General features: G+C 42.9%; 1 protein-coding gene across 1 annotated transcript in view; it reads right to left on the bottom strand.

Moving 5' to 3' along the window:
• Nucleotides 1–12331, bottom strand: part of LOC123506172 (potassium channel subfamily K member 1-like) — a 207017-nt gene extending 194686 nt beyond the window's left edge. Inside the window, exon 1 of the mRNA XM_045258088.1 lies at nt 11623–12331. Coding sequence (XP_045114023.1) covers nt 11623–11860 — 238 coding nt within the window. The 5' untranslated portion in view covers nt 11861–12331. The remainder of the gene's footprint in view (nt 1–11622) is intronic.
• Between the last annotated feature and the right edge of the window lie 1142 nt (nt 12332–13473).

The following is a 13473-nucleotide window of genomic DNA, read 5'->3' as shown; positions in this document are numbered from 1 at the left end:
ATTCTCTCTCTCTCTCTCTCTCTCTCTCTCTCTCTCTCTCTCTCTCTCTCTCTCTCTCTCTCTCTCTCTCTTGTAAGCCAGTTCGTTAACCTTGCAACACTTGACTCATGCTGTGTGTGTGTGTGTGTGTGTGTGTGTGTGTGTGTGTGTGTGTGTGTGTGTGTGTGTGTGTGTGTGTGTGTGTGTGTGTGTGTATGCAGGTATTTCAAAAAATCTATATCTGCCTCACATCATCACCACCATCACCACCACCACCACCAAAATTACCACCATCACCTTCACCACAATTATCAATCCCAGCATGCTAATCGTCAACACACACACACACACACACACACACACACACACACACACACACACACACACACACACACACACACACACACACACACATATACGTTACAAACACTACTATCAGTATTCTATTAACCACAGTTTTGTAATTATTATAGCCATTGCATTAATTCTTGTTCACATACTCAACATGACAGTTTCATAATAGCTCTCTCTCTCTCTCTCTCTCTCTCTCTCTCTCTCTCTCTCTCTCTCTCTCTCTCTCTCCATAACAATTATAACCATTTCACTTTTACAACAGCACTAAACAAGGTAGCTCGTATCCGTTTTCTTTCTGTTCCTCGTTTTGTTTCAGTGCCCCGTCCCGTCACGCAAGGCTGAGTTACCCTTTATATACCCAGTCACCATTCTCGCCTTGCAGCCTCAGCCAAATACAATTACAGCAATAACAGTGGAGTCTGCCAGCTGTCTGTCAGTTTGAAACACAGATCAAGCGAGCTTTCCTTAAAATACAACAGAATACGTATACTTTTTCTACGAGTACAACAAACAGTGCTGAACTAAGGCAGGAAATCAAGGAGGAGAATGCAATAATACGAATTTCTCTTAATTTATTTCAGGCGTGTTCAGTGAGAGTTCTCCTTTAACTCTTCCACTGCGAGATGTAACTATTCACAGCATTGGGAGAAACTATTTACATGCATCGATAATAAAGGTGATTAGAAAGTTTTACATTACAATTCTTAGCCAGTGTAGCGTTTCGATGTGGCTGATGTGGCTGCAGAACAAGAAAGAATGTCTCAGAGTGGCTAGTAATTAGGGATAGATGAGGTAAATGGCAGTGAAAGTGTTTAATATAATGTGAAAATACAATAACATCACCTCATGTTTGTCTATTTCAAGCGTATTCAAAGCCAGCTCCCCTTTGAATACAGAGAGAAAAATATGTGTTTTTCATACAACTAAAAACAATTAAATGCTAGCAAGATAAGCAATTAGGAGGAAAATACTCATACAATAACACCAGCTTCTGTTCATCTATTTCAGGCATATTCAGATAGTGTTCTTTAATCTCTTCAATACTGAGACGCATTTTTACCTTGATTTTTATGTATGATTAGACGATTTTATTTGCATTAGGAAGGATATATGGAGTGAAAAGATTAATGGCCAGAGTCATCATTATTCTAATCCCAACATATATTTCTGAAGTTGTATAAAGTCGCCAGCATGAATATGAAAACGCGTCCTGCTACTGAAGAGATTAATCGTAAAAGAAAATACGGTTGGTTTTCATGCAACTAACTTTGCTGAACTGAGACTCGAACAAGATGGAAATACAGTAATCATAAGCGTATGTATAAAGTTGACTGATTCATTGTTTATAGAAATCTAAATGTTTGCGCCACGATAAGAAATTTAAAAACAGCCGAGTCTTATGTAAAAATAAAACAGATGAAAGACAAAAAGCTGATACATGTCAAATTAAATCAGAAAGAAAAAAAGTTACAATAAATGTTGCATGGAATGGATGCGACATTTTCCAGTTGTTGGAGATAATAACAATGGTAATAACAGTAATGAGAGAAACAATAGCTGGCTGCTGCCCATCGATCAAAAACGTGCAGATTGTGACGTGTGTCACTTTAAACGCGATACGAAGAGAATGTTTCACATCATTCTTTGTTCACTGAAGTAAGAGAGACATCAAGATGGGAACACAACAATGACAATAATACAAGTTCTCATCTTTTTGTTTCAAATAAATCCTGCAAGAGTTTCCCTTCAGAAACAAAAGGACAGAAACTCAGAGCCATTTTCCACTCAATAAGTATTGTTTACCTAACAAAACCAATAAAAAAAAGTCAATACAAAAACGAGAATAAAAATAGTTTATGTACAAATGTTTCAAACGTTGTTCTTTCAGAGCCACGGAAAAATGTGGATTCCTTACATAAATAAAATATTCACATGTATGTATGTAAATATAAATAACATTGCTGAACCCAATAAAGCAAACAAGAAAGAAATACAATTGGGAATAATAACAACAATATTTTATCTTTTTCCATTAAAACTTATCAAATCAAATAAAAAGGATAAAATAAAAATACAAACATGGAATAGGTTTTTTTTTCACACGACAAATATTATTGAATACGAATGAAAGGTTCTCTTCGCGTCACATCAGATAACATGACGTGTTGGGCCTCACGTTACCCAGGTGGACCAGTGGAACGCACCACCACTACGCCCCAGGATGAACCACGTATTGACACACATCCATCTACAACAACTGTGTCATGAGAGAGAGAGAGAGAGAGAGAGAGAGAGAGAGAGAGAGAGAGAGAGAGAGAGAGAGAGAGAGAGAGAGAGAGAGAGAGAGAGAGAGAGAGAGAGAGAGAGAGAGAGAGAGAGCTGCTATCACTCCTTTCTCCTTCCAATGTTACTAATAATGAGAAGAAGAACAAGAACAAGAACAAGAACAAGAACAAGAACAAGAACAAGAACAAGAAAGAAAGAAGAAACGAGAGAAAGAGAAAAGAGAAAGAAAAAAGAAAGAAGAAAAAGAAAGAAGAAGAAGAAGAAGAAGAAGAAGAAGAAGAAGAAGAAGAAGAAGAAGAAGACCATTACCACCACCATCATAATCATTGCTAACTTATTCCTTCATTCTTATCGTTTATTACTCTTATTCAAGCACTTGTTCTTATCTATTCATTTATCTTCCTTTTTCCACCACCGAGTGTTCAGGTTCCCAGGAAAATGAGAGGTTGCAGGTCAGCGGTCTTAAAACACACACACACACACACACACACACACACACACACACACACACACACACACACACACACACACACACACACACAGGAGGAGGAGGAGGAGGAGGAGGAGGAGGAGGAGGAGGAGGAGGAGGAGGAGGAGGAGGAGGAGGAGGAGGAGGAGGAGGAGGAGGAGGAGGAAGAAGAAGAAGAAGAAGAAGAAGAAGAAGAAGAAGAAGAAGAAGAACAAGAACAAGAACAAGAACAAGAACAAGAACAAGAAGAACAAGAACAAGAACAAGAAAAGAAAAAAAGAAGTACAAGAAGAAGAAAAAGATGAAAAGAAGAAGAAGAAGAAGAAGAAGAAGAAGAAGAAGAAGAGGAGGAGGAGGAGGAGGAGGAGGAGGAGGAGGAGGAGGAGGAGGAGGAGGAGGAGGAGGAGGAGTAAGGAAGAGAATGAAAGAGTAAGAAAAATAATCATGACAAATTCCACTCTCCTTCCCTCCTTACCTCCATCTCTCCCCTTTATCCCTGCTACTTACCACATCATTACTAGCCATTACCTTCACATTCCTCCTCCTCCTCCTCCTCCTCCTCCTCCTCCTCCTCCTCCTCCTCCTCCTCCTCCTCCTCCTCCTCCTCCTCCTCCTCCTCCTCCTCCAACATAGCAACATTCAAGTTATATAAATGTTATTCTTCACGTAGCATTTTTTCCATCTCTCTCTCTCTCTCTCTCTCTCTCTCTCTCTCTCTCTCAAACACACACTTGTATGATTATGTTTGAATATATCTATGAAATTGAATGTTTACACGCCTATGAAGAAGCGGATACATAAATATACACTTCAAGTTTGAATGTAAACAATGACTTGTGTAGAACGAGCATAGATATTAATGTACATATTGATACACATGAGCAATCTGGCGGTAATTTACACTATACAAGTATTTATATATATATCTATACTATATATGTAACGCCTTCATTATAATTCAGATTTATCTATGATAATTTTTACTTTTTATTTTCTCGGTATTATTTAAATTACTTTACATAACTGTATTACTGGAGTTTAACTGCGTACTTATGACACTGCAACAACTACGGTCCATATTTCATTTTCTATTCACACACACACACACACACACACACACACACACACACACACACACACACACACACACACACAGGCCTATCCGAAGATCGGAAATAATGAGCTCTGAGCTCGCTCCATAGGGTAACGTCTGGCTGTCTCGTCAGAGACTGCAGCAGATCAAACAGTGAAACAGTGAAACACACACACACCGCGTAGTGTAGTGGTTAGCACGCTCGACTCACAATAGAGAGGCCCGGGTTCGAGTCCCGGTAAGAGGCGAGGCAAATGGGCAAGCCTCTTAATGTGTGGCCCCTGTTCACCTACCAGTAAATAGGTACGGGATGTAACTCGAGGGGTTGTGGCCTCGCTTTCCCGGTGTGTGGAGTCTCAGTCCTACCCGAAGATCGGTCCATGAGTTCTGAGCTCGCTCCGTAATGGGGAAGACTGGCTGGGTGACCAGCAGACGACCGAGGAGGTAAGGAGGAGGAGGAGGAGGTGAACACACACACACACACACACACACACACACACACACACACACACACACACACACACACACCGAGTCTCTAAAGGCAGAGAGAGAGAGAGAGAGAGAGAGAGAGAGAGAGAGAGAGAGAGAGAGAGAGAGAGAGAGAGAATCAAAAGGAGCCGTAATATAAAGTAAGCGTGTTTAGCTGTACTAGATAGGGAGTGAGGGGACTAATAAGTAATGAAAGCAAGGCAGCACAGTCAACTTACAGCCAGACCACGAGACACCTGTGTTACACCTGCCTCACACCTGCAGACCACACCTGGGACACACTTTGAGCTCTCCTGGCTATCTGTGTGTGTGTGTGTGTGTGTGTGTGTGTGTGTGTGTGTGTCACCTCGGTCGCCTGCTGGTCACCCAGATTACGGAGCGAGCTCAGAGCTCATAGACCGATCTTCGGGTAGGACTGAGACCACAACACACTCCACACACCGGGAAAGCAAGGCCACAACCCCTCGAGTTACATCCCGTACCTATTTACTGCTAGGTGAACAGTTGCCACACATTAAGAGGCTTGCCCATTTGCCTCGCCGCGCCGGGACTCGAACCCGGCCCTCTCGATTGTGAGTCGAGCGTGCTGACCACTACACTACGCGGTGTGTGTGTGTGTGTGTGTGTGTGTGTGTGTGTGTGTGTGTGTGTGTGTGTGTGTGTGTGTGTGTGTGTGTGTGTGTGTGTGTGTGTGTGTGTGTGTGTGTGTGTGTGGAGAGTGGGAGAGAGATATATGTGGGAGGAGTGTGTGGGTGTGTGTTGGTGAGGGAGAGGGAGGGAGATGGTGGGAGGAAAGTTTACAAGTTTGAGAGAAGATAAGGCGTGGAGAGAGAGAGAGAGAGAGAGAGAGAGAGAGAGAGAGAGAGAGAGAGAGAGAGAGAGAGAGAGAGAGAGAGAGTATATGTACCATCATTACTATCATCTTAATCCTCATCATCAATATCACCATCCATCATCATCACCAACAGTGTTTAATTAAGCTGACAATTGCTTCCTGGTTCACCAACTGCCCACACTAAGCCTACTCTAATTAGGTGATTATATGCGTACGATATCGCGCGCACGCACACACACACACACACACACACACACACACACACACACACACACACACACACACACACACACACAAAGAAGCATGGTTAGGCTTGAAAAAAGGGTAAGAATGGAGTTTGAAAAAAAGTGGAGGAGGAGGAGGAGGAGGAGGAGGAGGAGGAGGAGGAGGAGGAGGAGGAGGAGGAGGACAGTGTGTCAGGTTCCGACGGTCACCGCAAAGTTAGAGGAAAAGTTCAGAGAGAGAGAGAGAGAGAGAGAGAGAGAGAGAGAGAGAGAGAGAGAGAGAGAGAGAGAGAGAGAGAGAATGATATATACCTTAAGTCAGGGGTGTGCAACCTTTTTTCCCAAAGGGCCACTAGTCACGACTCTTGGTATTGAGGGCCACATAACCTTAATATTCCATGTTATTTACTACGATTCAAGACATATTATGTGAGATTATACTGATAAAGATAGGAAATAATTTTGTTACTGATTTTATTTATATTGGGATCACAAAAATAAGAATTGTGCGAAACAAATGTATTTTCCTTACTATAAATGAGCAAATGAAAGGCTACCATACCTTATTATTATAATGTACAAACGTAAATAATTAGTTATTGTTGGTTAACTGAGATCATTAACAAGAATTATTATCAGCAGCACTCATACACACGCACATACATACAAAACGAACTGGATCTCACTTCTCCGCAAATCTGCGCACATACTCTGCAGTACATGAAACACTTGCACTTGCACTCACTTGTACTAACACACATCAAACCACACAAAAGTTTTGCTTGCAAATTTTCTAAAGTCAATCACAAAACTGCAACATTAACAACTTATAGTACGTACTGGTAATCACAAATCAACCACAACAAATGAAGTCACAACGGAGACTGGTGAGGCAGCGGTACTGACAGGCGGGAACACACGTACCATACTACAGTACGTGAACCATACGTGTCAGACTCATAGACAGACAGCCAATGATCACTTAATCTAATAATTAAAAATGTCAAGTAATATATTATTTTCTGTTCTAGTATAATTAAAATTTGTACCTTAGTGAACGAAATAGAAAAAAATATGGTGATACTGGTACACGAGAATATGAATTTTGTCAAACTTTCGATGGGCTCTACTTGTAACTCTCTCTCTCTCTCTCTCTCTCTCTCTCTCTCTCTCTGAGGGCTGCACTATAGTTTATTTTATTTTTAGGAGAAAGGGCCGCAATGAAAGCCTTTGAGGGCCGCAGGTTGCACAGGGCTGCCTTAAGTCATCCACAAATTACCACTACACCTAGATAATATTACCAGTAACACCTTAACGATCTTAACACCTTGACTAAACCTCTCTCTCTCTCTCTCTCTCTCTCTCTCTCTCTCTCTCTCTCTCTCTCTCTCTCTCTCTCTCTCTGTTCAAGAATGATACAAGGAGAAAAGAAAACAAGCATGAATAAATACACGGCCACACACACACACACACACACACACACACACACACACACACACACACACACACACACACACACACACTGCTGAGTAATAAAAAAAACAGACACACAGACAGACAGACAGCTGACGGATGAAACATGTCTCAAGATCTGTAGAATAAATGATGTAAAGACTAACACACAGACAGGCACACAGACAGATGGTTACAAAATCTTAAGAAAAGCAGATACACAGACTTACAGACAGAAGACACTGGCATACATAGATAGTTAAAGGTAAATACAAAAGGCAGGCAGGCAGGCAGGCAGGCATATTCACACACCAACAGACAAAGAGACGGACATTAATTAATCAATATAAGTACACCTACACATAGAGAGACAGATAAATAGGGTCATCACAATAGACTGAAATATAGTAGTGAGTTATACAGAAATTAACGAGCAAACACAATGTACCATCACCATTAGCACACAAACTAACAGGGTCACTCACTCGCGTCCCTCTACCGTCACCATTCCACTGACACAATGATGGATGCGCCTTCAGATAAAAATATACAATTCCAGGAACAGAGAAAAATACGTGTGTGATTTTACATGACGAAACAATTTAGGTCAATGTCTCCAGCAAGCAAAACAATATACATGAAAGAGATAAATGGATGACAAAGACTATTTATTGACAGACATGTATGAAAATAAGAGTATGTATAATAAATAAACAGTGAAAAGGACAGACTGACAGATAAAACGATAGGTACACTAACAGATATATAAAGAGACATGCTGAAATCACGAAATAGAGTATACATAATAAACAATTAGTATAGCCAGGCAGACAGATAAACAAACAGACAAGTAGCATATTACAAAACAAAAACACATTTACATACACATTAAACCACCAACTCCCCCCACCCCACACACACACACACACACACACACACACACACACACACACACACACACACACATACACTATACATCAGACACTTATACACTCATACATAATTTTTACACGCTTCATTATCTTTTTTTTTTCCACCCTCCCAATTATAAACTTTTCTGACTCTGCTTCTCTCAAACCCCATTAGCAAAGCAAACTATTATTGATAATCAGTAAACATGCGACACACACACACACACACACACACACACACACACACACGCGCGCGCGCGCGCACAGGAGAAGGATGATGATGATGATGATGATGATGAGGAGGAGGAGGAGGAGGAGGAGGAGGAGGAGGAGGAGGAGGAGGCCTATGAAGGTCAGTGGATCTGTACACCGTATGGAACAGAAAGGAAGGAGGAGGAAGAGGAGGAAAATAAAGAAGAGAAAGATGAGAAGGAAGAAGAGAAGGGGAAGGGGAAGAAGAAAGAGGAGGAGGGGGAGGGATGGAATACTTGAAGAGAAGGTCGATGGAGAAAGGAGGGTAGGATACTCATATAGGATTGGACGAGAAGAGGGAGGAGGTAAGGAGGAAGGGAAAGGAGATGGCGGAGATAAAGAGGTCAGGGCAGAGGTGACACCAGCTGTTATGGAGGAGGAGGAGGAATACAAAGGAGCACACAAAGGAAGAACAAAGAGCAGCAGACCTTCTGGCCCTTATCTGGCTGTTTCCAGACTACTCTATCTGAGCTAACGTAAAAGAAAGATGATAGCAAAAGCGAAGGCTGCTCCGCTCCACCACTCCCTCCAGCCCAGGCTTGTAAAGAAATAAAGGAAAAGCCATCCAACATGGAAAAATTAGATGGAAATTTTGGTCAGGATCGAGAAAAGATTAAAGTATCACAATCATTACAACTAAAAGTGACGAGAAGGACTCAACTGTCATTGCCAGACCCAACAGGTGAATGAGGGAATCGATTCTCCGTTTACCTGTGGATAGGGGTCACACTAGGTATACCACCAGTCGGACGGCAATGTCAGCCAACCCCTCCACGCTACATGGAAAAAATAAAGTAAAATAAATAATAATAATAATAATAAAAATAAGAGGAGGAGGAGAAGGAGGAGGATACGGGAGATGGAAGAGATGAAGCAGCAGAATGATGAAATAAAATAAACAAAATTAAGGAAAAAGAGCAAGAGAGAGAGAGAGAGAGAGAGAGAGAGAGAGAGAGAGAGAGAGAGAGAGAGAGAGAGAGAGAGAGAGAGAGAGAGAGAGAGAGAGATGTGAGGTGAGGTGAGAAGAGAGTAGGATAGACGAAGAGAGGAAGAAGGAGGCGACAGAGATGCAGTAATTTGAATTTAGATTGTCGGTCAACAAAACAGTAGTAGTAGTAGTAGTAGTAGTAGTAGTAGTAGTAGTAGTAGTAGTAGTAGTAGTAGTAGTAGTAGTAGTAGTAGTTGTTGTAACACACACACACACACACACACACACACACACACACACACACACACACACACACACACACACACACACACACACACACACACACACATGCAGAAAATACATAAATTACTGAAATGTGAAGGTAGTGGAGGAGGAAGACATTGAATTTTGGAAGGAAATGGAGGGGAAGGATATAGAAATAGGAACTAGAATATGAAAGGATGAGAAAATCAAGATCCAAAAACAGGAGGAGGAGGAGGAGGAGGAGGAGGAGGAGGAGGAGGAGGAGGAGGAGGATCCAATCTTACCTCCGGGACGGTCACTAACCCAATAACTTCATCTGAGGACGGTTCCCTCGACACGGAAGAGAAGAGGATGGGAAGGATAAGGAAACTGAATTGAATGATCAAAATAATGCCCCTCATTGTGACAAAACAGCGAGGTCTTATATCGTAATAAGAAAATCTCAACATATTAAAATATTGAGATATTACCATACAAAAGCATCAAAATGCAATATCAGCTTCATAAAATATTGCAGTATTGAAACATTATCATTTGTTAAGAAGACCAGCCATCTCTACAAACAGCAGAACCTAATGCGTTAACACACCTCCTCCTAGCATTGGAGCAAGGCGGAAAGTTACGACCTCCCTCCGGCCCCGACACCGGGAAAGACTGTTTTCGCATGTCGTCCATACTGGGGCACTCGACCAGCAAGCGCCACACCGTCAAGTGCACCAAACAGTCATCACAGTGAGACTCCACCCACATAGCCGTGATTCAGTCGAGTGTGGCCCGTCCGTAGGCCAGCTAACGTTGTGTCTGAACGACGCCCACGAACATGGACTATGTCATTGTTATTTCCTCCTTCATCGTGATGGTAACCAGAGTCTCCCACCTCCTCTGTTAACTGTTCTGCGATTATGACTGGATTGGAGAAGACATCTCCCTAACATCACCCGGGCCAAAAGGAGTAGCCCCAGCAGCCTCCCGAGCCAGCCTATCAGCTCGCTCATTGCCGGGTGCTCCCATCAGGCCCAACACTCAACATTCAACGTTCGAGCAAACCAAGTGTGCTTTTCACGGGAATTTATGGGCTAAAGGGGATACTTTTTAGGGTACCTCCTATCTCAAAGCCCACCCGCTAGGAAACCGTTGCCCCGAGTGAGGAACCCCAACCTACACTCGGACCATGGACAGGATTCGAACCCGTGCGCTTGGAGACCCCTCAGACCCCAAAGCACGCACGGTTCCACTGTACTACGGCGGCCCCCATAGTTACTTAAGAACAGGCAAAACAAGAGGATGAGGAGAAGGAAAGGCAAGAGAGTGCAGTGCAGTACAATCACTATCATCAGTCACTGAAAAACTGTAATTGAAGGAATGGAAAGGGTAAATATTATAGGCGAGAAAGAAGAGGGAAAAGGGGAAGAGAAGTGAGGAAGGAGGACGGGGAGAGATGAGAGAGGAGGTGAGGGGAGATATGAAGGAAAGAAAACTGGTCGCGGTATTAACCTCAAACTGGTTACCAAGTCTCTCTCTCTCTCTCTCTCTCTCTCTCTCTCTCTCTCTAAGAACAACAATAATTACATGATAACATTTTTTTTCATTTAACCTGTGTGTGTGTGTGTGTGTGTGTGTGTGTGTGTGTGTGTGTGTGTGTGTGTGTGTGTGTGTGTGTGTGTGTTTAATGAACTGAAGGAAGGCAAAGCTCGGGCAGATTATTGGATTAAACACACACACACACACACACACACACACACACACACACACACACACACACACACACACACTTTAAATTTCGAATACTGATTTACATTTTTACACTACTCCAAATTATGAATTACCACATACATACATACATAGACAGGCAGACAGACATATACATAAACATATATTTCCCTATACTATTACTTGTAGAGGAGCCAATCGAGTAAGCTTAAATTATAATTAGAGAGAGAGAGAGAGAGAGAGAGAGAGAGAGAGAGAGAGAGAGAGAGAGAGAGAGAGAGAGAGAGAGAGAGAGAGAGAGAGAGAGAGAGAGAGAGAGACCTAGGGATCAAGAAACACACACACACACACACACACACACACACACACTGTCTACCTGTGATACATGTGAAGTTGGAGAGGAATTGCTCCTTGCGTCGCCTGATGTAGCGAATCATCTCTGTCTCCTCGGGGGCCTCAATGGCTGAGAATATGGCTGCCCCGAGCACTAGGAAGACCAGATAGAGCACGGAGTAGGCCAGCAGGCGCACGTTGCTCTTGGCCATCTTTAGCGTGGGCAGCTGGGACGGGTACATATTTTTAAGCGTCTCTGAGACCATCTTCCCGTCCGCCATTTGGCTTCGTAACCCCTCCACCTTGGCGGTTTTCTCTTTCTTCAGCTAATTCAAGACTGTGTTTAACTTTGTGATCCACGCGTTGCGTGCTTCTGTATTTATTCCTATTTTCTGAGATACCTTTTTCTTGATTTCGCTGTTTTGTACCTATTTATTTAACTACTTTTCGTCACTATTTCTTTACTGCTGTATTTATTGTAATGACGCGAGTTGCTTTCCTCCTCGCGCCGCGGTACTCTCTATCCCTCTTTCTCCTCAACACGCAAGGGTGAGTGAGTGGAGTGGAGGATTTACAAGTTCAAGAGAGCGCGCGCGTTGGCGACCCGCTGAGTCGCTTCGAGGAGTGCCACAGAACGCCTCACTACTCACCGCCACAGGCCACTTGTTACTGATGGTATTGAGCCACCGTGCGCCGGCCGCCGACCCCCCGCCCCGCGCTTCCCGCCAAAAGACCTTCCGCCGCCCTTGGAAAGTAGTTCCCACGCAAAGGAGAGAGTTACAATGAGTAACACTGCAAGGTCGTCATCCGTCTACTCCATCAAGTTTCCAGGGATCACTGGTGGAGTCCCGGAATGTCTGCAGTGGCAAGACAGTTGTCAGGCACCGGTGTGTGAGGATATGTATCCACCTCAGCGAGTTGATAGTGCGTCGCCGCACGGAAGGGACTGTTGCTCCTGCATTCTCCTGAATCACTTCTCCCGCTGGAGGTGACAGGTATCGCCCGCCGCGCTCATCATGATGCCTTACCCTTACCCTCGCTATGAACTATGAAGTGCCTCGCCACCAACAGGAACATATTGTACTTGTGTGCGTGTGGTATTACATTGAATCCACATGATACACACAAGCCAGTCTCCTTCAGTGCTTGGCCATGCTCTCGCATGACACAGCAGCTACGTATCCTTCCTGTGTCTGAGACGAGATAAACATGAACGACACAATCACTGACAGACGGTCTCTTTAACCTAGTCAACCTCGTTATAGTGAATCTGTGCCACGCTCCCTTTTTTCCTTACCCTTAGTAGCAATAGAAGTAGTTGGTGGATTCTTACAGCCAATAGTGACCCTCGGAACTTAGATGTGTTGGTTAGTGAATGTAGTGATGGTTGGTGTGGCTAACAAGGTCACTGTCATTATCACCACGCCACCACCACCACTGTCATCACCACTAAACATGCCACACCATTTATGTCATTGTCATTCCCATCAGTTTAGTTATTGTGCTTATTCAGCTCATTCTATATTCTCATTCTTATTCGTCATTCTATCTGCATATGTACTTATTCAACGTTTTGTATCCTTACCATTCTTTGTCCATCTGTTATCCTGTATAGCATTTTGTTCCTAAGTAAATGGAACGTGTGTGTGTGTGTGTGTGTGTGTGTGTGTGTGTATCCTTCACTAAAGAGGTGAACTGCTTGGAGGAAAAAAGATGGATTTTCCCACGTCGATAGTGACACACACACACACACACACACATTACAGAGTTGAAGTTAATATATGATAGACCACTACGAATATACAAAAAAAATAATAATCACAATAAAAAATCGAAGGAGAGAGAACAAGATGATAAAAAATATACGAGCAACTGTAGAAAAGATTACGTCAGC

Source organism: Portunus trituberculatus, chromosome 19, assembly GCF_017591435.1.
Source record: "Portunus trituberculatus isolate SZX2019 chromosome 19, ASM1759143v1, whole genome shotgun sequence".
NCBI classification, from domain to species: domain Eukaryota; kingdom Metazoa; phylum Arthropoda; class Malacostraca; order Decapoda; family Portunidae; genus Portunus; species Portunus trituberculatus.
This window is presented reverse-complemented; position numbering and strand designations above follow the sequence as displayed.